The sequence below is a fragment of the Astyanax mexicanus genome, chromosome 6 (assembly GCF_023375975.1).
Source record: "Astyanax mexicanus isolate ESR-SI-001 chromosome 6, AstMex3_surface, whole genome shotgun sequence".
Classification (NCBI taxonomy): Eukaryota; Metazoa; Chordata; class Actinopteri; order Characiformes; family Acestrorhamphidae; genus Astyanax; species Astyanax mexicanus.
In genome coordinates, this window is record NC_064413.1 from 45,250,944 (window position 1) to 45,275,668 (window position 24,725).

A 24,725-nucleotide genomic window follows, 5' to 3' on the forward strand; every position below is an offset into this window, starting at 1 on the left:
CTGCTTGCCTGGTACATTCCCAAATATAAGTTTTAATGGTTCCATCAGTCTTTAAATCTGGCAGTCATACACACATTGCTACAGACTATTGAAGGAGCGGAGCTGGAATTATCTGAATAAACATTTAAATGTACTAAACTTTAAAAAAGTTTTAACAATTACAGAATTACAAAAAAAAATTAACCCTTAGGAAAATGTTAATCTGTTATAAAATAAAAAAATTGTAAAAACTATATGAGAAGTTTATTAAAAATATTTGCTAAGAGTAGATTTTAAGAGCAGGACTGCGTCACAGTAGGCAGCAGGGCAGTGGAGAGCCAGGCTGGGCAACAGGAGGAACAGGGCATCTTTGTTCATGCGAAAGAGATACATCATGCATCTGCATCATCAAACACGGACATTGCCAGGCTGCAGAAGCCTATAGTGTTCTGCTGTTTCTGCTTGACTTAAATGCAGTGAACTGACGGCAACATTATGAACATCAGTCTGTAACAGATGCTGTAAATACTGTATATATCTTAAAACCCAAGGCCAGTTTGTATATTTTGATGTTTCCTTATTCACCTATGTCTCAAATGTGTCTTAAAGAGTAACTACACTCTGAGACATTACATTACAAAAGCTGAAATATGTTGCTTTTTAATAATAAGATATATTGCACACCCCTGCACAACATGCTAAAAATGAGATGCAAATATTACAAGAATTTAGATATTTTAACATACAGTACAGGCCAAAAGTATGGACACACCTTCTCTTTTTCAATGCGTTTTCTTTATTTTCATGACTATTTACTTTGTAGGTTCTCACTGAAGGCGTCACAACTATATATATATATATATATTCTAGTTTCTTCAAAATAGCCACCCTTTGCTCTGATTACTGCTTTGCACATTCTTGTCATTCTCTTAATGAGCTTCAAGAGGTGGCCACCTGAAATGGTTTTCCAACAATCTTGAAGGAGTTCCCAGAGGTGTTTAGCGCTTGTTGGCCCCTTTGCCTTCACTCTGTGGTCCAGCTCACCCCAAACCATCTGGATTGGGTTCAGATCCGGTGACTGGGGCCAGGTCATTTTTTGTTAAGTACATAAAACTCCACATGTGTTCATTCATATTTTTGATGCCTTTAGTAAGAATCTACAATGTAAATAGTCATGAAAATAAAGAAAACGCTTTGAAAAAGAGAAAGTGTGTCCAAACTTTTGCCCTGTACTGTACATGAGATGCCTTGGGTACTTTTATTATAGTTTTAATAATAGCAGATTATCCACAGTGGCTAACAACTAACTGAATTAATGTTGATTGAATTGCTTTTTTAAATAACAGGTCAATGTCCCTGTGCTTGTTAAAGTAGGTTCTATGGTTTGATATGACTTGTAGATTATGGCTATAGTTCACTTGAGTCCTTTATTATTGACCTCACAACACTAAAATGCAGCGGTCAGCCCAATGCTAGCTAGGCTAATAGACTGTTGGAGTGAATATGCATATAAAAACTATGATATGATGTATATGGAGATAAAAAACTAAACATATGGTGTATATAGTTAACATAACATCAGGCTAGTCATTCAAACTAAAAGCCCCAAAAATGTAAAAGTGTGTACTAAATTAATAAAGTTTTTTTGGATTTTGCTAATTAACCTCTATTTAAAATATAGTCAAATATTTAAAATTGTTTTAATATTTGCATTTCATTTTTTAATTATTTGAAGCAGGTCTGGTATATTTTATTACAGAATAACACATTTCTGCTGTTAATGTAGTAACTCTTTAAGACATATTGATTTGCCTAGAATCTACTGAAAATAACCTCTGGTATCTGACCACCTTCTATGATTGTCCTGTAATTTGTATCTTTATGTAATTTCATCTGTTACTGACTGATGTTTCAGTCTGTACCAGTTATTCTTTTTTGTGGCAGTTATTCGCTCCTCAGCTAAAGTTTGTTTCAATTGAACAGTTTAAAATGCTTAAATGTATGTAATTGGATAATTTTCACTATTAAAAATAGAACATTTGCCAACATAAAACATTACATAGGGTTTTACTTCAATAGTGTTAATAATTCTGACATATCACTATGAATCATTATAAAATAATTAATGAACTATTTACATCTTACCACAAAAATACCTATAATGGTCTAGTTACTTTTGAGCTTTTGAAAATGACACAACTTGCTGTAAAACATGGTTGTAAATCTTAAACTAATGCAGTGTTTTTGTTAAACCCTTTAAATTAATACAGAAAGTCTACACTTTATACACTAAACCTACACTAAAGTTACAATTTAAATACTGTATATATATTGTCTAAGCTTGTAGCTTTATGTAAAATATCAATTCAATGTAATAGTTTGGATAACAAAATTCTCTCATCTGTTGTTTGGATATTTGGATACACTGAAACACTACACTACATTCAGAGAAAAAATAGCTCTGAATTCAACAATATTTAAATTGGTTGCACATGAGTAAAATGTGTGACATCAACAAATTGCTTGCCAATAAAAGAAATAAAACTGAAAGGCCGCCGTCGTGTTGATTGTTCTCTAGTGTTGATTATGTGCAGCTTAACAATACATTTGTCAAGGGCAGGGAAAAAGAATTATATGGGCACCTCCTGTGTGACATGGGATCCGAATATTCTAGGGGGTGTGACTAAGACAATTGTTGACATGCAACAATGAAAAGATGTGTTCAATTAAAATACAGGTGATACTAATTAAAATACCATTTTCCTTTTTTTTCTAAATGAACTCTTTCTGGTGAAAGAACAAATTTATAAAATATAGGTTTGTTTTATTATAATTACATTATTTTAGAACCTAAATCACAGATTTGTATTTATTCATTGACAGCTTCAAATTATTTATATTTAAAGAAAAATACAGTATGCCTAAAGTAACTGATACTGTGAATTTCTTTTTTTTTTTTTTAACAAATACATACATGCTGTTGTCTAGTTTATCATTTTACAAATCTGTCAATAAAGTAATTAAATAAGACCTGTAATTTTCAAAAATCATTTTTTATATGCTCAAAAATATTTACGTCATGTTTCCATAACTCTGTTGCATTTGACTTTTTTAATCTGGACATTATTAGTACATAAAGTGTAATTTTTTTGCATAAATACAAGCATGCTGCATGTATATAATTAAATTAGGCTACAATGCAGCTAGTTCATATTATGCCTCTTTTACTGCTTTTTAAAAGCTCAAAAATATGTTCCCATTACTCCAATAACTTTCATAATGATGATGGTGTCAGAACTGAAACGTATGCAAATTGAATTACTCTTTGCTAGATAATCCATAATGAAATAAACAAGAACAAATAGTTCAATTGTTGGACAAGGCAGATGATTGTGATTTAACTGACCAAATTCAGAGTCTGGTGCAGTCCTTCCTTCTAGTAGGGGTGGCATAAAAGGCCATTTCTTTATCTAGATGGCACATTATAATTTGATGGTCCAGTGGACTTGTGCTCTGACACTATCATATGAGGATTACTGGTTCTAGTACCAGATCATGCTGTTTTGCCTTCAGCACCTGGAGACCCTGGCACAGTATACCTTGCTCTCTCAGGGGTGAGTAGATGGTGCTCCCTCCCTCTTCACTCCTAGTATAATGTGATTTGGCATTCAGTTTGTGATGACTTGGGCCACTACTTGTGGTCAGCGGCTCCAAAGGGTGTTTTTTTTTTACTGAAAGGGCAGAAAGACACCCACAGATGGGCATTTATTAAGACACTTTATCAGCATGTATTGATCTAGAGGGGCACATCATGCCCTAGCAGGCACTTTATCACATTCTCTCTCACAAGAAAGACAGCCAAAAGAACACTTTGTCTCTATTTTGTTACTACAGAGAGCATTTTAGTATTGCCTTTTCAACCATAGGGACACAGGAAGGGGTGGATGCCCCCCCTGCCCCCTCCTGAGTTCAAGCGGAGCCTGTCCTATAGTGAGCTTTGCCTGGTCTGAGAACTACCGGGTCTATCTGGCCTTGTTTGCGGTGTGCTTGGATTCCCACAGGTCCGGCAAGGTCTGCTAGGGTTGGGTATATATCCAGGCCAGGCATGAGGCTAAATGCAGAGGTTAACCACATTGACATTTTGCTCCAATTTCACAGGGCATTTGGCAGGAAAGAAGCAGTGGGAATCCAACTCCAATTCTTATCTGTGAGATGCAGCAGACAAAGCCCTCCTGACACCACACACACACACACCTCACTCTAGCCTTAATATCAGCCTGCACACACTCCATTTTTAAGGTTCAGCAAAGGTGACCTCCTTTCTCCCTCCTCCAAAACATACACACACAAACACATGTTTTTTTTTACATTTGTTTCTTATATATGCACTGTCAAATGTCCAAATGTTTTTAGACACTGTATTGTTGACATAGATGTTCAGATGCATACACAACTTTTTTACATTTTGCCAATAGATTAGAACCTTTTGGCACTATGCCTAATGCCAGATGTTTTCGAGAGTTGTATAAAGCCCCTAGCATTGAGCTGTGGAGCAGTGGAACTGTTATGCCTGGAATGATGATCCATGCAATACTTTTATGATAAATTGGGGATTAGGTGAGGTGGCAATCGTCCAACATCTTGACCTCATTTATCACTGAATGTATCCTCACAAAGATCCTCACAGCGATGCCCTAAAATCTGTTACCAAGCTTTCTCTGGACAGCAGAGACAGTTACTCTAACAAGACCAGGATAAAGGGCAATGTTTAGGAACATTAAAAAAAAAAAATACAGCAGCAATTTTAAAAAATGAAGATGGGTCTCCACTCTGGCAGTCTTGAAGGTGAATGGTACATGACCTGATGATAAAGCTGTTTATAATGAGAGTGATGAAAGAAAGGATGTCTGGAGCAACAGTGTGGATGGAATATTAAGTAACACTTATATTATTTATTGGTTTATAATCCTATTCGTAAAAAGACATCAGCTGTTTTATGAAGTAAAAGATATACGGGCCATTAAACAAAAGACACAGAGATTTGTTCCGTTTACAGCCCAGTGTGAGAGAGCATATCCATTTAATTGAAGTAATAAAACAGAGGCTAAGTCACAGTCCACATGTGCTCTATCAGTTCTCTGTGTGCCTTGCAATACCAAAACCTGAGTTTGGACTTAGATTTAGATTGAGGCTATGGGATACAGATCAGGCAAAATCAGTAAGCAATTTTTTTGTGCAGAACACAGGCTGCTGTAGGCATCTCCTAACAGAACTGCTGGCTAGAATGACCCACACAAATAATACTGATTCCATTGTGACCATGAGGGCAGCAATTAGCTGCATCATAAGGAAGCTGATGCTTTGGCCATGCAATGCCTGCAGTTGCATTTGGTCCAATTGACTCTTCTTGAAGCTTTTGCTGAAGTTTGATCTTGAAAGGCTTTTGTTATTGTCTAATTGTAGGGCAAATGTAGAGGTATAAAAAATAATGTATAATGTGACTGTTGTGTAATAGATTTGAGGGTTTCAGAATGGCTTGTATTACAGCTCTGCTTTACTTGTGTGGGTTTTGCTTTTGGAGGAGGAAACGGGTATTTGAGGGTCACGTCCATTAAATATCTGTTTATTTATACAAAGATAAACACAGTTTGATAACTGGCAATTGAAAGTTTTATAACTGAATGATCATACGCTTTCAGCTTTCAGCAAGAAAAACATTTTTGTTGGTTCTGATCCTGTTTTCTGTTTAACCTTTTTGTACTACATAGACAGGACATTTCTATCCAGAAAAGGTCTAAAAACGTGAACACACACTCACCAGCCAGATGTTAAGCAAAGCTTGTGGGGGAAATCTGTGGTGGGTTATGGCACAGAACATAGAGAGAGGGGGCTGAATGTGAAGCGACTCCCTGCAATTTGTTTGCTCTCGCATCCAGAAGATTTATGGCTGCCTTTTCCCTGCAGAAAGGCACCACTTCCGCCCCCAAATCCCCACGGCTGCCCTGCAGACACCAAAAAAACAGGTTGCTCGAACTGAAACAGGTGACTCAGGGCAGGCCCGCCACCTCAGGAAGACAGAGGGATAAACGATAGAGGCCAGGGGAGGGGTACTTTATATAAAAAAAAAAAAGCATGAAAGAAGAAAGAGAGCCTTTAATGCTCAGCTGGATCCGAGGCATCTGCTTCTCATATCGACACACTTACAGAGAGAGCAAAGGCGAATGGGGGGGATCGGACCCCAGCTTTAGACTGGAGCACATACATATGAAATCAGATCCTGGCATTGACAGCTCCGCTCTGCTATTGATTACACACAGTGCAGAGGAGGCTTATGAGACATCATTGAGGGTGGTGCGAAAGGGCAATTCAAAACTCGACATATAAAAACGTCACAATGAAAAGAGTACCAGAGCATTGCATTACACAGCTCACGTGGCCTGGTTCAGACAGCTACAGAGCAGGAATTAACAGCTATTCATAGGTATTAAACAATGTGGTGGAAATACACTGCACAGGCTTAAATAGAATACAATACTCAGAATACAGTATGACGCAATAGCAGCGTTTTGGCCTTCCATTCTTTATTTATATAAACTGTACTTACTGTGAGACAGCCTCATGCAGTAGAACAATGCATGCTGCAAAAAACTGTAAGAAGACTTGAATAATGGAAGACAGATTAGGTTGTTGCGTTAACTTTTGTAAGTTTTATATGACAAATATGATGCCTCTTATTATTAGAGAATTTATTTGCTGTAATGTTCTGCTGCACACATGCTAGAAACATTTTCATAGAAAATGAACACTTTCTGAGTCTGAGATGTGTGTTAGTAAGTAAACAGTTGTTTTTTTTTGTAGCTGATGTTTTGGATACAGGGTAAATGTTCAGGCTGAAGACTTGAGCAACCTTGTCTAGGGCCAGATTGTTATGGTGAGAGGACTGGGCAAGAACATCTTAGAAAATGCAGTGGTTTGGGAGCCCAGCACAACACGTCCAGTTTGTGGTTTGTCACTTTTTGTACTGCAGGGTACCATTTTAGAGGCCTTGTAGGTTTAGTGCAGACTGGGGCTCTTCTGGCAGCATGTGAAAGACCAACTACATATTAGACAGGTAGTCATAATACTGTGGCTCAAATACAATAATTGGATGTTAAAACCATGCAAAGTACAGCTGGTCTTTTTGATAAGTTTAAACCAATAAGCAAGATTTGTCTCCTTTGCAGCTCTTAACAGCAGGTGTGGATCTCCAGTTATTGATCAGCAGAACTTTGGAGATTTTTAGACTTCGTGGCTGAATTGCTGAGATTCCTACATGTTTTCACTTTACAGTAATAACTCTTAATTTCACCAAATGATCTGTAGTGAGGGTGGGTTTCGGTGAACCACCCATTCTGTCACTTATGTTTGTACAGGCTTGACTTTATACATCTGACAGTGGGTTTGCATGAAACACCTGTATTTAATTATTAAGAGGTGCCAATTAAAAGTGGCCCAATACACTTAGTGTATGTATTGCAACTTTGTATGTTTAAAAGCCTTGTGTGCCTGAAGTGAGTCAGGATGAAGAATAATGCTGCAGAGAGCACTTCATCTCTTCCAGAGGATAAAATCTTACTCTCCTCAGGGTTTCACACCAGCTCTCTGGAGCTCAGGCTTTGTGCCATAGTTGACATATGGGAGGACACCCCATCCCTCACAAAACAACCTCTTCCCCCCCCAAATCATTCTCACCTGCACCTCCCTTTAAACAGCACCAGGCTGGGTACGGAGAGGCACATTCAGAACCTGCAGAGTTCCACAATGTTCTGCTCCTCAGCTTCCCTCAGGTGTTCTTTTTCTCTCTCTTTCCTAAACTTTTTCGCCCCTGCTTCCTGTTTCTCACTTCTTCTCTCACACACACCAACAGTGTCAAACAGATGGAGCTTTCTGAGGGCCTCTCTTTCTCAGGCGGAGAGAAGGCCTTGGCAGGTTTCTGTGTGAAATGAGAGCGAGAGCCAACATTACTAAAGCTCCTCTTGCCCTGGCCTGAACTTCATAAATTTCACCATTGTCTTTATGGCCATCAAAGTCATTACACTTCCCATTACAGCGCTGGCCAGCCATGTCATAGGGAGCATTAAAGTGATCTACAGGATCAGAAAATAGATTAAAGGGAGGGAAGTCGGAAAGGATATTTCTTCTCTTTCCTTTTCCGTTCTTTCAGCAGCTCCAAAATCTGCTGGCCAGACCAGGAGAACAAAGTGCGAAGTTCTCTCTGAACTGAAACTATCATATTTCTCTTTTTCAACCCCTGATGTAGGCACAGATGATTAATGTAGTGGAGAGTAGTTCAAAAGGTGTCCAATGGCGTTTGCACACCTGAAAGTCCAGGGTTGATGTTTAGTTGCATTGTCTGTACATGATCCAGTTATGCCTCAAACACAATGCAGGAAAATTGGGCTCATAAATACATGCATACATACAAACATACATATAGGGATATAAAGCGATTCACTGAATATATGTCAATTTTAAAACATATATATATATAGAGGTTACAAATCACAAAGTACAAATACTTTGTTACATTAATTAAGTATACATTTTTGGCTATCTATCTTTTACTTCAGTAATTATTTTTCAATTATTTTACTTCAACTTTACCACATTTTAATAATAACTTTGGACACCTTTGTTTTCTGTGCATCTCTTATACATATATATATCTTGCATTCGCACATGGTAAAAAATATAAACAAGCTTTGGTGCAGTAAATTAAAATAATTACTTGTAATACGAATTATAATACGATTAATACCTGGGTGTAGTATCGAATCTTCGAATAATACTACAAATACAAATAACACTGAATATGTGTGGAAATAATATGAAATCTTTATTTACACAAGTATTACTTCATTGACCTCATTATTATTTTTCCCCCTCATTCTTCCTCTTGGCTTCTTCTGTGTGATGTAGTAGTTTGAGGTTCAGGGCTGTTGGTTGGGACTTGTGTTTGTGTGCATGATCTAAAAGTGTATGTGGTTTCATTCAGAGAAGAGCCGTAGTGTGCAGACTTTGATGACTACTGAAAAATATCATTTTGTGGGGTCTCTCACTTTTTCTACATTGGTTAGTGTGGACGAGGCAGTACTTTTGGTTTTACAGTGTACTTCAGTAAGCTCACTGCAGAACTTAGCATGGTGTACTTACTGCAGGTCCTGGTGTTTTCACCTGTGCTGTGTCTTTTTATATTTGGCATTAATTGGTTTGTAGAAGGATGTACATCTAAAGTCACAATGTCAGTTCAACTGGTGATTTGGTTTTATTGTGCTGCCAGTATTATATAAAAAATACGTACTCATGGTGCACAACAACAGACTATTTCCAGTTTAACAAATGAAGCTGTTTGTTGAGTAACAAATGTATCATCACTGACTGATATAATTGTACTCGTATGCTCCTGCAATTCTAGTGAATTTTGTGGGGTTTTTTTTCCTGCTATTGTTGAATGGTTCAGTCTAGGGCCTTTTAGCAAATTCTGTTAAATAGTTTTTTGTTTTCGGTTTTTAATTCTTTTTTTTTTTTTCGCCACATTTGGATTTTTCTATTTTTAATATTTTATATTTTTTAATGCTCTGTGATGAATTCATTAAAAAATAATCACATTTAATTGCATTCATTACATTTTTATTTTAAACTGTACAGTTAAATAAAATTTTGGTTAGGGAGGAACTGACAAATATTTAAACTCTGTATAATGAACATCAATCAGTAACATGCTAGACCAATTTATAATAGCTGCACCTAAACAATTGTAGAAGACAGTAAAACATGTCAGAAGTTATTTTTAGGAGATTCTAGGCTACTCAGATACTTCTTAAAGATTAAATACACTCTAAATACATAGCTGAAATATTTTGCTTTATAATAATAAAATATACCAGCCCTGCTTAAAATGCTTAATAATGAGATGCAAATATTAACAGAATTTAGATATTTAACCAAATTTTAATCACAAGTTTACATGGTAAACTCCAAATAATATTAAATAGTCCAAAAGTAATGATTTCAGGTTCTGATGTTTGATAAAAGACCACCAGATAAAAGAGCACCAGAATGCAGCTAGAGGCTCAGTGCTAACTAACTGGTTAATTTACTTTAGCATATGACAATTTAGTGCATTAATAAAGAAACACACCTGCTTACTGTAAACAAGATGAAGGAACAGCCTTCTTTTTTTTATTTAATCTAGATTTTGATATGTACAGAGAAAGCTGTGTACAGTATGTATAAAGACTGTAAAAACAAAAAACACAAACAATTGCACTGTGCTTACACAAAGGATACCTAGGACACCATCATACCTCTGAAGAATACAGACAATGTAAAAGTCATAAAAATACAAAATCATGTGCATATTACTTTTTGTTTTAAACAATTAAACAAGTTGTTATGTGATGTGTTCCAACAACATAAAATGTATCATAAAATATGTTCATTCCACAACATGATAGCTTTTTAAGTACAAAACATCCTCCCTCCTTACAGGCACTTAAACCACCTCCAGCCTCGCCAACATTTATCCAATGCAATAAAAATACAAAATCTGAAATACAAAAACAGCTAATGGTCAAAAACTGCTGATGTTCTGGAAAGTCTTTTCGTGAAGGTTTCAATACTTGAGACATTTGTCGTACCACAGGAGCTAGAAAAGTAACAGTTACTCCAACCACATCTTCGTCTTTGCTGCGTATGCAAGACGACAGTACTGTATTTTATTCCCCACAGTGAAAAGGGAAAAGAATGAATGAGTGAGTGAATGAGGGGGCCAGAGAGTCTTTTGTTCCAGCTCTGTTTTGTTAGAGACTCTACAGCAAAGCCTGGCCTGACCTGGCCTTCCCTTTCCTTTAGAGTGACATCACTGCTGCTCTTTCAGCTCCAACTCCGTGATATCCACGGCCAAGTGTTTCATCCAACTGCCAAAGTTCAGTCCTGCGATGTGGGAGAGTCATGTTACAGGCACCAGTGATGCACACACTTTTTTTTTTTTTTTTTAACTTCTGTTTAAAAGTTGGAATCACTGAAAGTTTGAGACCAACGTGTACAGTACAATTAAAACAAGTGAGTTTTTTTAATAGTTAAAAGGAATGCAGAAAAAAAAAAGTTTTGGCTGCCCCCTCCCCAACTGTTATAACTTATTTTCACTAAGATGTAATAGTTCAAGTAATGGTGCATAATGGGTTCATCTAAATAAAGTTGCTATAACACTAAATTATCATTAAATCATCATCAAAATGGGACACAAATAATTCTAAAAACATATATATTATTTCTTAAAATGATTTTTTATATGTTAAAGTGTAAATAAAAACATTCAGAAAAAAGACTATTTGATCTATAGATTTGATGTGTACAGCTACACACAAACAAAATCATAAATTATAAAATAACTAAAAACTAAAATTAATGAAGTGATTCCAACCCTTTGAACAAAAGTGCGTTTCAACCATTTCAAAATTTTGTGCCTAATATAATCTTTTACACAGGCATCCATTAAAAGAGCCTTAAAATGCTTTGTCTTCTTCTGTGAAATTGTGTTGTACTGACATTTCCCCTAAAATGTGTCAAACGTGTGCACAAACAGAGTTTGGGAGTTGGAGCTGAAGGCATGGTGGGTGTAAAGATCAGAATGAGGTCAGGCAGAACATAAGCGCTGATGTTTTACTGCATACAGAGTGCGAGTGACTCCCCATTAACCTGCATGATAACACATTCTGTATAGAATAGACTTGGCCTCTGACTTAGCCAGTGTAATCAAAGACTGGCCTACACACACATTACACACACACACACACACACACACACACACGCATACGACATTCAAATCAATTTTTCATCACAATGCATTAATTAACAGTCCAGCTCTGACCCAGGTCATATGAGTGATTTCCCAGGACAGGTGCATGCAGGAACACGGTGGGGGATTTTGTGCTGTAGCAATGTGTGCCAGGCCTGAGCTTGTGTTGTGATTGGTGGAGTAGGAGAAGGAGGGGCTATGAGAGCCCTGTTCGTGAACAAAACGGATAGAAGGACAGGCTAAATATTCATAAAGCTTTCAGATGTAATTCCAGTGCTGTTCTTATTGATTTTCTGAGGAATGCTGTATTGATCTTATATATATAAAATGTATTTATACATCTGATACCCCTTAATAAACCTTGTTTTATATGTAAGATTGAGGTGACAGGAGCTAAATCCCAAAGGCCTCCCTATTGCACATACTGTACAGTGTAGGGCACTACACAGGGAGCATGGGGAGTTTCAGCTGAGGATTTTCTATGAAGGCTTCTAGGTGACAGGATCATAACCCATCCACACTCACGCACCATACATTCCAGCTTCACAGCTTAAGCCTATGGGCTCTATCGCTCTCTCCCCAGCTCACACACACGTAGACGCACACAATGACCTCTCCTTTGCAATACTCAAAAATATATTTGAAACGCTCTCATACCCTCTCCTTTCCTGAACACTGCACTCGACATTCCAAATTGATGCTCGATTTGAAATGGGATATGTAGGTCACAGCACTGTACGAATACCAATGCAGCTCAGCCATACGCTGGCTGTCATGTGATTGTCAAGGGTAGCTGGAAGGGATTTGATTTAAAAATACAACACTCATACACATTCATACAAGTCTTTCCCCCAACAACATGACTGTCCAGCTCTGGCCTCCAAGTGTTTTAATCCAGCACAAATCTGATTCTGATCTTGTAATTAACAGGTTTAGTAGGTGTCCTTGAGCAAGCAATCTGCAACTCGACACCAGTCCTCCAGCAGGACCAGAACTGAACAGGTCTTTACTGAAGGTTGTTATGGATGTTGTCACAACACAGTAATGTTTAAAAAGAAATAAAAATAAAATGGAAGTACCAATGCACTGGATAGAAAAAAATAATAAACAAACCCATTTTTTTTTTTATTTAAAGTCCTGAAAAGAACAGTCCAGCCTTGTTCAGTCAAATCTCTTTCTGCCACATCTGTAATGTTTAGTTACCAAAATTACATTTGACAGTTTTATCTCACATAGAAAAATATAAAACAAACAAACAAAAAATGCATTGTTGTAGTTGTTGTAGAAATTGGACTAGTTTTTTTTTTTCAGAGGGGAAACTTGTGGTAGGTAATTATCAGTAATGTGGGTGGAGTTTTTAGAGCTACTCTGTGGTAAGCAGTTAAGTATAACTAAGTATGACTTGACTAATATAACGTAGAATCAAATATTGTAACTACAAGTTTCAGCCACAACCCTTAGCAGGTCAGGTTTGGTTTTGCATTTTACTCAAGTAGCTGTTTCAGGCTGTTTTGGCAGGTCTTGGTCAGGGTTTTCGAAAAGCTGGCAAAAACAAATCCTGTAACTGGTATGCTAGTTGGTTAACCAGCTCTTAAATTATTTAGATCTTAGTGTATTTTGCATTTGCTTCAAGCCATTTGTGGTCTTAATGATCGTACAGTGGTCTTTTTAGAGAGAACTGTAGGATTCTTGCCTCAATCCAACTGTGTAGAAAATGAGTCTCATATGTTTGGTTTTCTTTTACTTCATTATTCAACACACATTCTACAGTTTGCACTGAAATGACTAAAACAGGTGTTTGGGTGATACTCTGACTTTTTTAAAAATCTTGACCCATTAACAGTGGTCACATGTTTTGGTCATGTTTTGCTTAAACTTTAGGCCTAACTGTATAATTTAAGAGAATGCATGACAATAGACAGAAGGCTTCATTTATTGTTGAGCATAAATAAGCCTGCACAACAGTGCGTTCAAAATGAGTGAAACCTAGTTTCATCTTTTGCATTAGGGCATTTTGTTGCTTTCCTCTTGTTGTGCTAAATTTGTGCTGTGTAAATCTTTCATGGGGATGCACATTGATATTGAAATCATATTGATATCGGTTGATAATTGTTTTTGGACAATCAAAAGTCAATATTTCAAACTGATACTTGCTGACATGTTTATTGTAATACCGGAAAAGGATCAAGTGACACTGGCCGTGCTACTACAGTTGGTTATGAGGTTATACCGGGGAGTCTAGTCTTTCTGTAAGTCAGAAATGTATATATCAGTCACAGATATGTTCATGTGTAATATCGAACATCGGCCCAAAATTCCCACATTGGTGCATCCCTAATTACATTTGCAATGGTCACAATAGAACATAGTGAGAGCTACAATCTAAACTTATGTATTATTAAGAGTGTAACTGTTGTAATTTCCCACTGTAGATGGTTGCTTTGTGGCACTCAGCAAATGTATAGTAGCTTCTGTTATAATTAGGTTTTAAGGTTTTAAGTTTTCTGATCATACCCAAGTTCATAAAAACTGGTATAACCGTGGTAACTGATGTGATACAGATGGGCAGTTAGAGATTAGGTTGAAAATTGCTAGAGTCTGCCTCTTAATTCTCCCTCCAGTACTGCTGTGCATTGCTGGTGTGGCCCAGCAGGGCCCTTAACGCCACTCTTCTTCCAAATTCCTGTCTTCTTTCTCCCCCAATCAGGAGTAGAATGGCCGGCCTTTCTCAGGGCTCTGCAGACGGTTAAGACGGGCTAGCTGGGACGGTGAGGGTGGGACGTCCTGCCTGTAAGGGCCTTTGGGGGGTGTGGGGGCTGTAGTTGATGGAGCAGGTGCTGGAACCTGTTTGGCTTGAGCTTCCTGCTCTTTACGCCTCTGCTCCTGACGCAGCAGCTCCTGGGTCTCCAGCAGCACACGGGCATTCAGGCCAGATGCAGGGGCGCCCAGGTAACCGTTAGCACCTCGGCCACCCTGATAGCTGGAATAGCACGGGTTCTCTTTAGCAGACTGAAACACCTCACCAGGGGGATAGACCTTATCCCAGGAGTCCTGGGACACAGTGCTGGGGTTTTTACGCGGTTGCCTGGTTGAGAAAGAGAGATACATATGTAAAAATGACATGCCACTAACATATTCCCCTTCTGTTTCAATGTCAAGCATAAATAATGCAACACATTTAAATCATTATTTCTCTTTTTTGACACTCTGTGTTTGTGGAGGGTTCTTAAGAAAAGGCAATGATTCAACATAGAACCATAACAAGGCAGAGAACCGTTTGAATTGTAAAACATTTTTTATTTTTCATTCACAATCACTAAATACTTGTTGGTAGCAGGTTTAAATGGTCTAAACTAGTCTTTGGTGGCCTAAATGGTTGAACAGTTTGTAAGCCAGCGGGTCAACATGTTCTTGACCAGCAGAAAGCATAGGTTGCATTTGATTTTGTTCATGCCTAGACAGGCTTGTCTTGAACTTGTGACCAGTTTAATGATGCTCATCATGCTGACTGACCAGAATGGTTATGTAGCTTTGGCACATTAATCATGCTTGTAGTAAATCTAAGCCATTAAAACCAGGTGTTACTGATGACCAGGTTATGGGGCTACCACAAATATGTAACATCAGCTAGGCATGTGTGCACACTAATGTATGTTCACTTTACAGGTAGGTTGTAGTTAAAGGCCATTAACATCTCTGTCCAGCACAATTGGTAAACATGGTTGTCTTGAAACAGCCTATGCTGATAAAGAAATAAGCTGATCTATGCCAGACTTTTTTTTTTTTCAGCACAGATGCACCTAGATTTTAAAGTTCTTTATCTACCAAGAATAGAATCATTGTGGCTTTGAGTTTTTATGACTGTGGAGTGTTCTTACAAAACCATTGACCATTGGATTTAAAGTTTAGAGTTTCTACAGACTGGCTCTGCTTGATTAACTGAGCTGTGACTGAGAGATAACTCACTACAACATGATTATAATTTCTTTTTTACAGTCTGTAACCATAGGGCAGTGTTTTATGTTTGTTAAAGGCAGTATGTGAGAGCTCTGCATGTGTGTTCCTCTTTGGCCTGTGATAACATGCAGCTGTTGTATGCAGTAGAGTTGGCTTATTCACATGACATTCATCATTCTAATCAGCCACACACAAAACAAAAATGCCGAACTGAGTGGAATCATATGGTACTGTCTTCTGTGTGTGTTTGTAGTTTGTTGAGAAACAGAGCCAAAAAAAGAAGAGTAAAAGAAGGGACCGTCCTGCTGGGCGGTATGTTATGAAAGCTGAAAGATTAGTGCTTTGACAGCATCGTTGAAGAAGCCTTTTACCTTAGAGCCTCGATCAGTCCATCTTACCATACTGCTTAGAAATACTTTGAGTATAATAATGAGATTCAGCTTACAGTTGTACCCATTGCTGACATAGTTATGCATGCTCACACGACTTGTTAAGTCCCTGCAGAAATCTGTTCATAATAGGACTCTTTGGAGCAGTTCAACATGATCCTATTGGCAGCATACATTGAGCTGGGGAAGTGTTCTATGGAAGGTGCTCCATTCGTTTGTAACGAGTTGGGTTGGTAATTAACTCTGTTTTGACCTCACTAATGCTCTTTGCTGGATGCAATCAAATCCCCCAGCAGTGTTCTAAAATCTATCAAAAAGACTTCTCAGGATAGTATAGACATTTACTCCAATAAAAGCAGGATAAAAACTCTTTGCTCTCAAGAGAAGCAATGAATAAGCTGGTGTCCAAATACTTTTGTCTATATAGTGTAGTTTGTCATTGAAGCGCTGTTAACATGACGTCTTCAGACAATATCCGTGCTTTACGCTCCATCACAACTGACTTATGCTTCTTTGGGATATGATGGTGAGGTCATGACAGACCAGTTATTTTAGAGCCAAAACACTAGTTTCACCCATCTGGTACACATTAGATATGCTGTGCAACTATTAATTACAGTAAATCAATAAATTATAGAGTATTAAAGACTGTAATCCACATATTCTTTTAATTAATCACAGGAACGAAGGGATTTTGTGTTACAAGTTCACGAGTCATGTAGGAAATATTTGCATTCTATGTTTTTCTATCCACACTTATCTCCTTTTTTCTTAATTTTTGCATCTTTTGCTCGCCACTTCTTATCTCCCCTTACATTTAATTTCCCTTTGTTCTTTCTCCTTACTTTCTTTAAATATTCAATCTCTCTCTCTCTTTTTCAGTCCTTACTTGTTCAAAATCCTTTTTTCAGTCTTTCTCACATGTTCAATCTCTCTTTGAACTAGGAGTAGGAGAGGTTGTCTAATTTCTTTCTTTCCCTTTATTCAATCACACACTCAGTTCTCCTTCTCTCACTCACTCACTCACTCACTCACTCACTCACTCGGTTCTCCTTCTCTCACTCACTCCCCACACACACCCAATCACACTTTTTCCCTCACTCTCCTCCTTCTGTCTCACACACAAAATCACACACTTTGTTCTCTCCCGCACTCTCCCCCTCCCTCACACTTACTCACAAACACACTGTTTTCCTCTCTCTCTGTTCACCCCTTTACTGTCTCACTCACACACACACACTCTTACTGTCTCTCACTGTCTGTTCACTCTTCTCCCTCACTCTCTTCACTCTCCCCCTTCTCTCTCTGACTTACTATCACACACACAAAATCACACTCACTGTTCTCCCTTACTCTCTCACTCTCTGTTCACCCCACTCTCACTCACACTGTCTGTTCACTCTTCTCCCCCCCCCCCCACCTCACACAACGCTCTCTCTCTCTCTCAGATTTAAAAACACACTGTTCTCACTCACACAGACAGAAAAAATCACGTACACACATTCAAACAATCTCCCTTTCAGAATCTAAATGCTGGAACACTAAAATCTGAAATCCTGGACACAATTTTTTTTTTTCTCACACTCTCTCCCGTTCTCTCTCTTTTTTCCTCACGCTTTCTCCTACAGTCCCTGGACACTCACTCTCTCTCCCCTTCTCTTACTTTCTCCCACACTCCCTTGTAGTACCTAAATGCTGATGTGAAATCCTGGACACACACACACACACACACACAGTGTCTCTCACTCTCTCTCTCCCTAATCCTTCTCCAAACATTATGGTCTTCATTACTGCAGCACTAATTCTGCACAGTAAAGCCATTTGCTCTTGTTATCTCTACAGGCTGCATTAAGCTCTGCTGCTGTTGGGTAGAGTCAGGCCTGGCCAGTCCATCAGCACGCCTAACGAGCCAGTCGCACACTCTAGAGGTCAGAGGTCACTTCTCACTGTCCTGACCCGGCTCAGCGGGTGCTACAAGATTATGGCAGGAATGCGTATCAAGTAGCCAGGGATTGTGAGACGCTTCCTCCTGGACTGGATCTGGACACCAGCCCCAGAGGATAACCAGATGACACTTAGATTGAAGCGTATCCAATAGCAGTGGTGCCACGGGCAATAGCTTCAGACGGAGAGGAAAAGTGGACGCCGATCACTTGCATTGATTGGTGTCATTATGTCTGTGTTCCTTAGCGTATTGAGTGTCAACATCTCTATTGACTCCCAGAGTCACTGCACTGCCATGGGAGAGGTACAGGGGGAGTAATGGATTTGTTTATGAATAACGCCCCAAACACACACACACTTGCTTGTTTATTCAATGTGTGGAGGTAGGTCTCTTATGTATACTGCACACTATGTCCAATTGTTTGTAAACAACCCTTTTGATAAGACATTTATGCAACTACTTTAAGTTGCACCCACTGCTGACACAAAAGTGCAGATGCGCACACAGCTTGCCTAGTCACTATAGGAAAGTACTGCCAATAGAATTAGAATTTTGGAGCAGATAAATTGGTACCATGCCTAATACCAGGTGTGTGCTAGAGCCCACCAGCATCGAGCAATGGAACTGGGTGAGGTGGATGATAGGCTTGTCCCAGCTTGATACAGGGCAAATCTGCAACCGTACATATCCTGCACTGTAACACAGGCAAGAGAAAACATAACTCATCCACGTAGGGAAGACCACACACATGCATACACACACGCCCCTGTAGTCCCCGCCACACATACAGACACTGCACAAACACACTGCTGCACATTCCTCTAGCAATTACCTAAAGAGCATAATCTGATACGTTGGAAAATAAATGAAGCAGCTCTAAGCTCCACAGTCTATTTTCTTTCATTTTACCAAATAGCTATCCGGCATAAGTGACTTTGGCAAGCTAGGAAAATACTGCAGAGGAAAATAGTATTAAATGCATGAAGGAAAAAACTAATACAAAGTTTTGATAATTGTCTTTGTGTAACTGTGGTAAAATACTTTTCTGTGGGACAATTAAAGTTAGATCTTAACATTCCAACTTATACTAAACGATGGCGCACCTTAATTCCAGAGAATACAACTTCTTTATAGGATAGTAGTAACTTGATAGTGGGGTGTGTGTGCGTGTTTCAATAGAAGGGGTATTATTTTACAGCTGTCAGTTTTGACAAGATCTGTGCATGCAGTCACAGTGCAGCTAAATTTTTTAAAATCTTTTTTCATCAGGATTGTCCGGAGCCTACCTTTAATTATTGGAAGTAAGGCAGGAAGACCAGGAAATACCCCCTGCACAAGTCTTCAGTCTATCAAATGGTAAGACGTTCAATTCTAGGTGTACAATTAAGCATAGCCAATTCATCTACTGTATGTATTTAGGACATGTTAAACACACTGACATAAGAATGCACCAACCTCTTACCACGACCAGAGTGATAGTCAAACCTACAGAATCGAGCTTTCTATTTTGGCTTCATAAAAAAACATGCAAGTGTTAGCTTTGCAAATGAACATGCTAACCAGCTGTTATGATTACAGGTGAAGTAAAGAGCAACAGAAGCAAAAACAAAAAGAAGCCTAACGTGAATTGAACACTGAAAAGGAGAATTAGTTACTCTGGTTTGAGGACATTGGTCTCAGACTCTCTCCTTTCTCTCTTTTCCCACTATCCCTCTCCTTCTTCTTTCCCCTCTGACATTCTCTCAGCTATCCTGCTTCTCTCCTCTCTTTCTCTCTTTTCCCACTATCCCTCTCCTTCTTCTTTCCCCTCTGACATTCTCTCAGCTATCCTGCTTCTCTCCTCTCTTTCTCTCCCCCCTATCTCTCTCCTTCTTCCTCAATCTCCTCTTCACACACACACCCCCCTCTACTACGTCTCACTTCTCCTCATATCTCCCTCTCCCCCGTCCTCTCCCTCACTCTTTCTTTCACTCCTTCCTCTCTCCATTTCTCCTCTCCTACCCATCTCTCCACTCACTTTTCCTACCCCTCTCACATCTTCCTCTCTCCTTTCACTCTCCCTCCTCTCCTACCACTCTCACTCTCTCCTACCCCTCTCACTCTCCTCACTCCGATCTTTCTCTCCTACCACTCACTCACCCCTCCTACTCCTCGCTTACATCCCCCCTTCTCACACCCCTCACACTCTCTCCTCGCTTACACCCCCCCCCTTTCCTACCCCTCTTCTCACTCCGATCTTTCTCTCCTACCACTCACCCCTCTCTTCAATCTGATCTTCTCTACTACCACTCACTCTCCTCTACCCCTCTCCTCCTCTCACTACCCCCCCTCTCCTACCGCCAATCTTTCGCTCTTACCTCTCACTCACCCCCTCTCTCGCCCCCCCTTCTTCCCCCCTCTCCTCACTCTTTCCTTTTTCTACCTTTCTCCCGTATCACATCTTACTCACTCCCCCTTGCTCCGTCCGCACCCTCCTCTCCTACCTCTTCTCCAAACGCAGTGGTCTGCTCCTTTGCATTGGTTAGGAAAAGATTAAACAGATACAGAAAAGCCTGGTATCAAACAGAGCCTCGGGGAGCAGAGACATTTCACTCACTCTGAGCATTACTGACATTTACGACAAATACGCAAAATAGGAAGGAGGGAACAGCAAGTGAGGGAGGGATGAGAGAAGAAGAAACAGATGGAGATACAGCAAGTAAACCGCCCGAAAAACCTGAGCGAGGCCCAGAGGACCACAGCTGCCAAAATAAACTTCCCGCTGAAAGCAGGTTCCTCAGAAGAACTTTATTGAGTTTTACAGAGTAGAGGACCTGCAGCCATTCAGACAGACAGACACAGAAGATCTACTGGCATGTGTGAGGAGTTGAGCGTGACTAAAGATGATGTCTAGATGAAGGACAGCACCGAGCTCACATGGAGTGATTTAGGGAGAAACTGTAAAATGGCCGTTTTAGATCCTGCAGTGTATTTGCATTGTAGCCCAAAATATTAAAAACAATTCATTTTTTTCTGTCCTGTGTTGTAGTAGGTCCTGGAATACCCTCTCAGCCATTGACGCACACATCCAGGCACCCCAAGCCTGAGGAACTCGCAGCAAACCTGCTGCGTCATTTTACCACCCAAAGAGAGCATTGTAGATTCTTAATTTACTATATATACTCTGAACAATAAACCTGTAATTTTCCTAACATTACATTTGTTTGTGCTTAACCCATTAGAACCACCTGTAACTATGTAAGTGTACACTTTACACCTTCAGTAAAACACCACGAGATAACAACCAGTCACCAACAGTTCACAAAAAGTTCTGCATTACAATTAATAGTAAGTCAAAATAAGGTAGGTGCTTGGCACTCTTGTTCATTTCTTCTATCTACATCTTTCTGAAATTTCTCAGCAGGAGCACTGTATTAACCAGAAACAATAACCAAACAACTTTCCATACTGAACTTACAGATTGCAAAAGCTTGCAAGCTTCACAGGTGAAAAATCATATGGTAAAACATGACATGTATATGTTTTAGTTTGAGAACAACTGCTATAGAGGAATAGCATTCAATTCTAAAATGAACCATGTTTATAATAGTGTATGAAAAGCCTTTATTTCAGGTAAAGGTTTTTTAAAGAACCCATAACCCTGACATTAATAACCCTTTGCTCTTACCTCTGAGCCACCATTGCCCCATTACCATTTATATTACTTACTGTGTCATTACCATTTATATAGCCACAGCAATATTTTATGGGGGGGAAAAAAAGGAAATGTCCATATTATTTAGATGTATTTAAAAGGTTTCTGATAAGTATTGGGTAGTGTCTTGCCACCAGTAGTATCCTAAAACTACACAAGAAAAAGTACACTGGCATGTCAAAAATCATGGGATAGTATGAGCAGCGTGAACACTGGCCAGAATGCTCATGGCAAGACAACTAAGTCTGATTGTGCGCCAGACGGATGGAACATTACATTTCTAAAGTTGTGCGGGCATTTAACATTCCTTAAGCCACAAGTTCACATGTGTAAAGGAAATGCATCATAGAAGACATCCCCACCCACAGTGGACAGCACAGTGGGTGGTAATGATTGTGACCAATGGTGTCGTAATTAAAATGTCATTTCAAGCAGACGAGCGACTTGGGCAGAAATCACATCAACATTCAGTACAGAAGGCCTTTAGCTTCAGTGGGAGATGATGCTATTTTTTGTCACATGACTTTTGGCCTGTGTAAAGTATATATATATATATATATGTATATATATATATATATATATATGTATATATATATATATATATATATATGTATATATATATATATATATATATGTATATATATATATATATATATATGTATATATATATATATATATATATGTATATATATATATGTATATATATATATATATATATATATATATATATATATATATATAAACCCTTTGAATGACCTAGACCACAAAATTTAAGTCAGCAGTTGAAGAATCCTTACTGTATGGTGTATGTGTTTTTTTCCTCTTACCTTGGTAGGGAGTTGTACTGTCTTTGTGACTGTGTGAAGGAGTCGTCTTGTCTCTGTCGCTGCATCTGCATCTCTATGGAAACAGAATGGCGTCCTGTTGGACTGTAGGCCCCAGCATTAGCCTGTAGAAACACACAAGATACAAATGTTCTTTATGATGCACTGACACACTAACAAATATCAACACCAGCTTTCAGCATAAGGATTTTATTTAAGCCCATTAATACAACGCACTACACTCAACCCAAACACACTACAGAGCTTGACCCCATACACATTCCTCACCCCTGACCTCTACCATGCTCGTGTGAGACTCACAGTGATGGAGCGCTCGTTTCTGAGTGAAGGCTATTACCTTCCCATGCAATGCGTCGACTCTAATGAGCAACACTGTTATTCCATGACAACACAATTAGGTGTGAGAGCGGCTGGGCTTGGGTTTGCCGACCCTGAGTGCTAATGCTGTACACACATTTGGAGGAAAGTATAAAAACGAACATGTCAGAGTGGGGAAAAAGTCTTTAATGTCCTCTGAAAAAGGTCTTTGTCTTTAGCGAGCAGCTGTAAAAACAGAGGAATTAAAGCCCTCGCTGGAGTCGGTTCCATTAAAAACAGGGAAACCAAGGCAATTACATGTGTGTCTAATGAAGAGAGCACAGAGACCACTCTAGATACAACCCACCTCGCAGCAGCCAGTATCACACAGAGCTAAAGCAGGGCAAGAGGAGATGATTTCACCGTGCACTTTTCACTGTGTGCTTTTTTTTTCATAAATGGGGAAGAAATAATTAGTCATAGAAATTATATTTTTAAATGAGATTTGGAGAGAGAGAACCCCCAATCCTGTAGCCTGAGGATAGAAATAAGGAGAATGTGCAAGATTGTGAATTATCTTAATTTTTCTCCGCCTGTGTAGCTTTTTTTTTCCCCTACCCCCTACATTTCAAGGAAACAAAAACAGCAAAGAAACAGTTACATTTTATCATGACCAACTAACTGTTCTAATTGTTACAAACATGATTCACATGGCACTACTACCCAAATACTTACATACCTGACTGCATATCACACACACAGGACATGCCCTGACAGAGTATAAAACATATGTGTGTCTGTATGCCATCAGTCAACAAGCAAAGCAATGCCACTTCAATGTTTTCTGATACATGGCTTTGGGGAGCGATCAGTTAGAGTACCTAACCGTATTAGCTGGGGACAGAATCTGATTATTCATTCTTCATCTGAAATAAAATGCTTTATAAAAACTTGACATTTCCCTCTAATCACATTCAAACATGGCACATGCTGCTCTTTCCTTTCTTTCTATTTTTTTTTTTTATCAAGCCAAAGAAAAATGAGGTCAGGCCTGCCAGCCCATAGCCCCCCACACCCACCCAGCTACTATTTTCCATCTAAATTCTTTGGTATGTATTGAGATAAAGCAAACACCACAACACAACTAGTCCCATCTGTTCAAACATGAGCACCCTTTTGAGAGAAAGCTGTAATTGTAAAAAATTGTTTGCAGCGACTCGAAGCCGGAACGCTCGGACGAACAGGAGAAAAAGAGAGGGGTGGTGTTGGTGCGCTAGCGGGCCAGCAGACTTCCAAATGGTGCGTAATAGTTATGATTACCATGTGGGGTGACCCACAGCCTTTTATATCAAAGCTGGGTCAGCTTGCCGGGTGGATGAGGCTCAGGGCCTGCGCATAAGCTAACTCCCTCTACTCCTCATAACACTGACTACTGCTCTAAACACACAATCACTTCCAGAGATTACTTCCATGTCTCACTTCACACACACACACACACACAGGCTCACATTCACATATGGAATTCATTTCTCCACAATTGTGCCTGACTACAAAAGTTTAAGTAGAAAAAGAATAAAAACTGCGCAAATAAAATAGTAAAAACAGACAAAAAGAAGGCAACATGTCTGCTGGTCAGCAGAAACATGTCTGCTGGTACAATTCCAGTACAAACTTTCAAAAAGGGAAGCGAGAGAGAGATAAAGAAATACACAGACATGACATGAGTCATGTGATTTCTGCTAGAGTTGCTTTTCTGTTCACACAATTTTTGCCAGATGCC

The 24,725-nt window shown here is 39.0% G+C and overlaps 1 protein-coding gene and 1 long non-coding RNA gene across 6 annotated transcripts in view; one reads left to right on the forward strand and one right to left on the reverse strand.

Annotated features, from left to right (window-relative positions):
* LOC125802410 (uncharacterized) overlaps positions 1-21,302 on the forward strand; it is a 39,259-nt gene extending 17,957 nt beyond the window's left edge. For both annotated transcript variants that reach the window (XR_007439537.1, XR_007439536.1), the window contains exons 3-4: positions 19,379-19,465; positions 19,688-21,302. This is a non-coding gene — a long non-coding RNA (uncharacterized LOC125802410). The remainder of the gene's footprint in view (positions 1-19,378; positions 19,466-19,687) is intronic.
* Positions 10,164-24,725, reverse strand: part of pard3aa (par-3 family cell polarity regulator alpha, a) — a 554,989-nt gene continuing 540,427 nt past the window's right edge. For all 4 annotated transcript variants that reach the window (XM_015602814.3, XM_015602813.3, XM_007238652.3 and 1 more), the window contains 2 exons: positions 22,631-22,752; positions 10,164-14,903 (listed from right to left, as the gene is read on the reverse strand). In XM_015602814.3, coding sequence (XP_015458300.3) covers positions 14,522-14,903; positions 22,631-22,752 — 504 coding nt within the window. In that variant the 3' untranslated portion in view covers positions 10,164-14,521. The remainder of the gene's footprint in view (positions 14,904-22,630; positions 22,753-24,725) is intronic.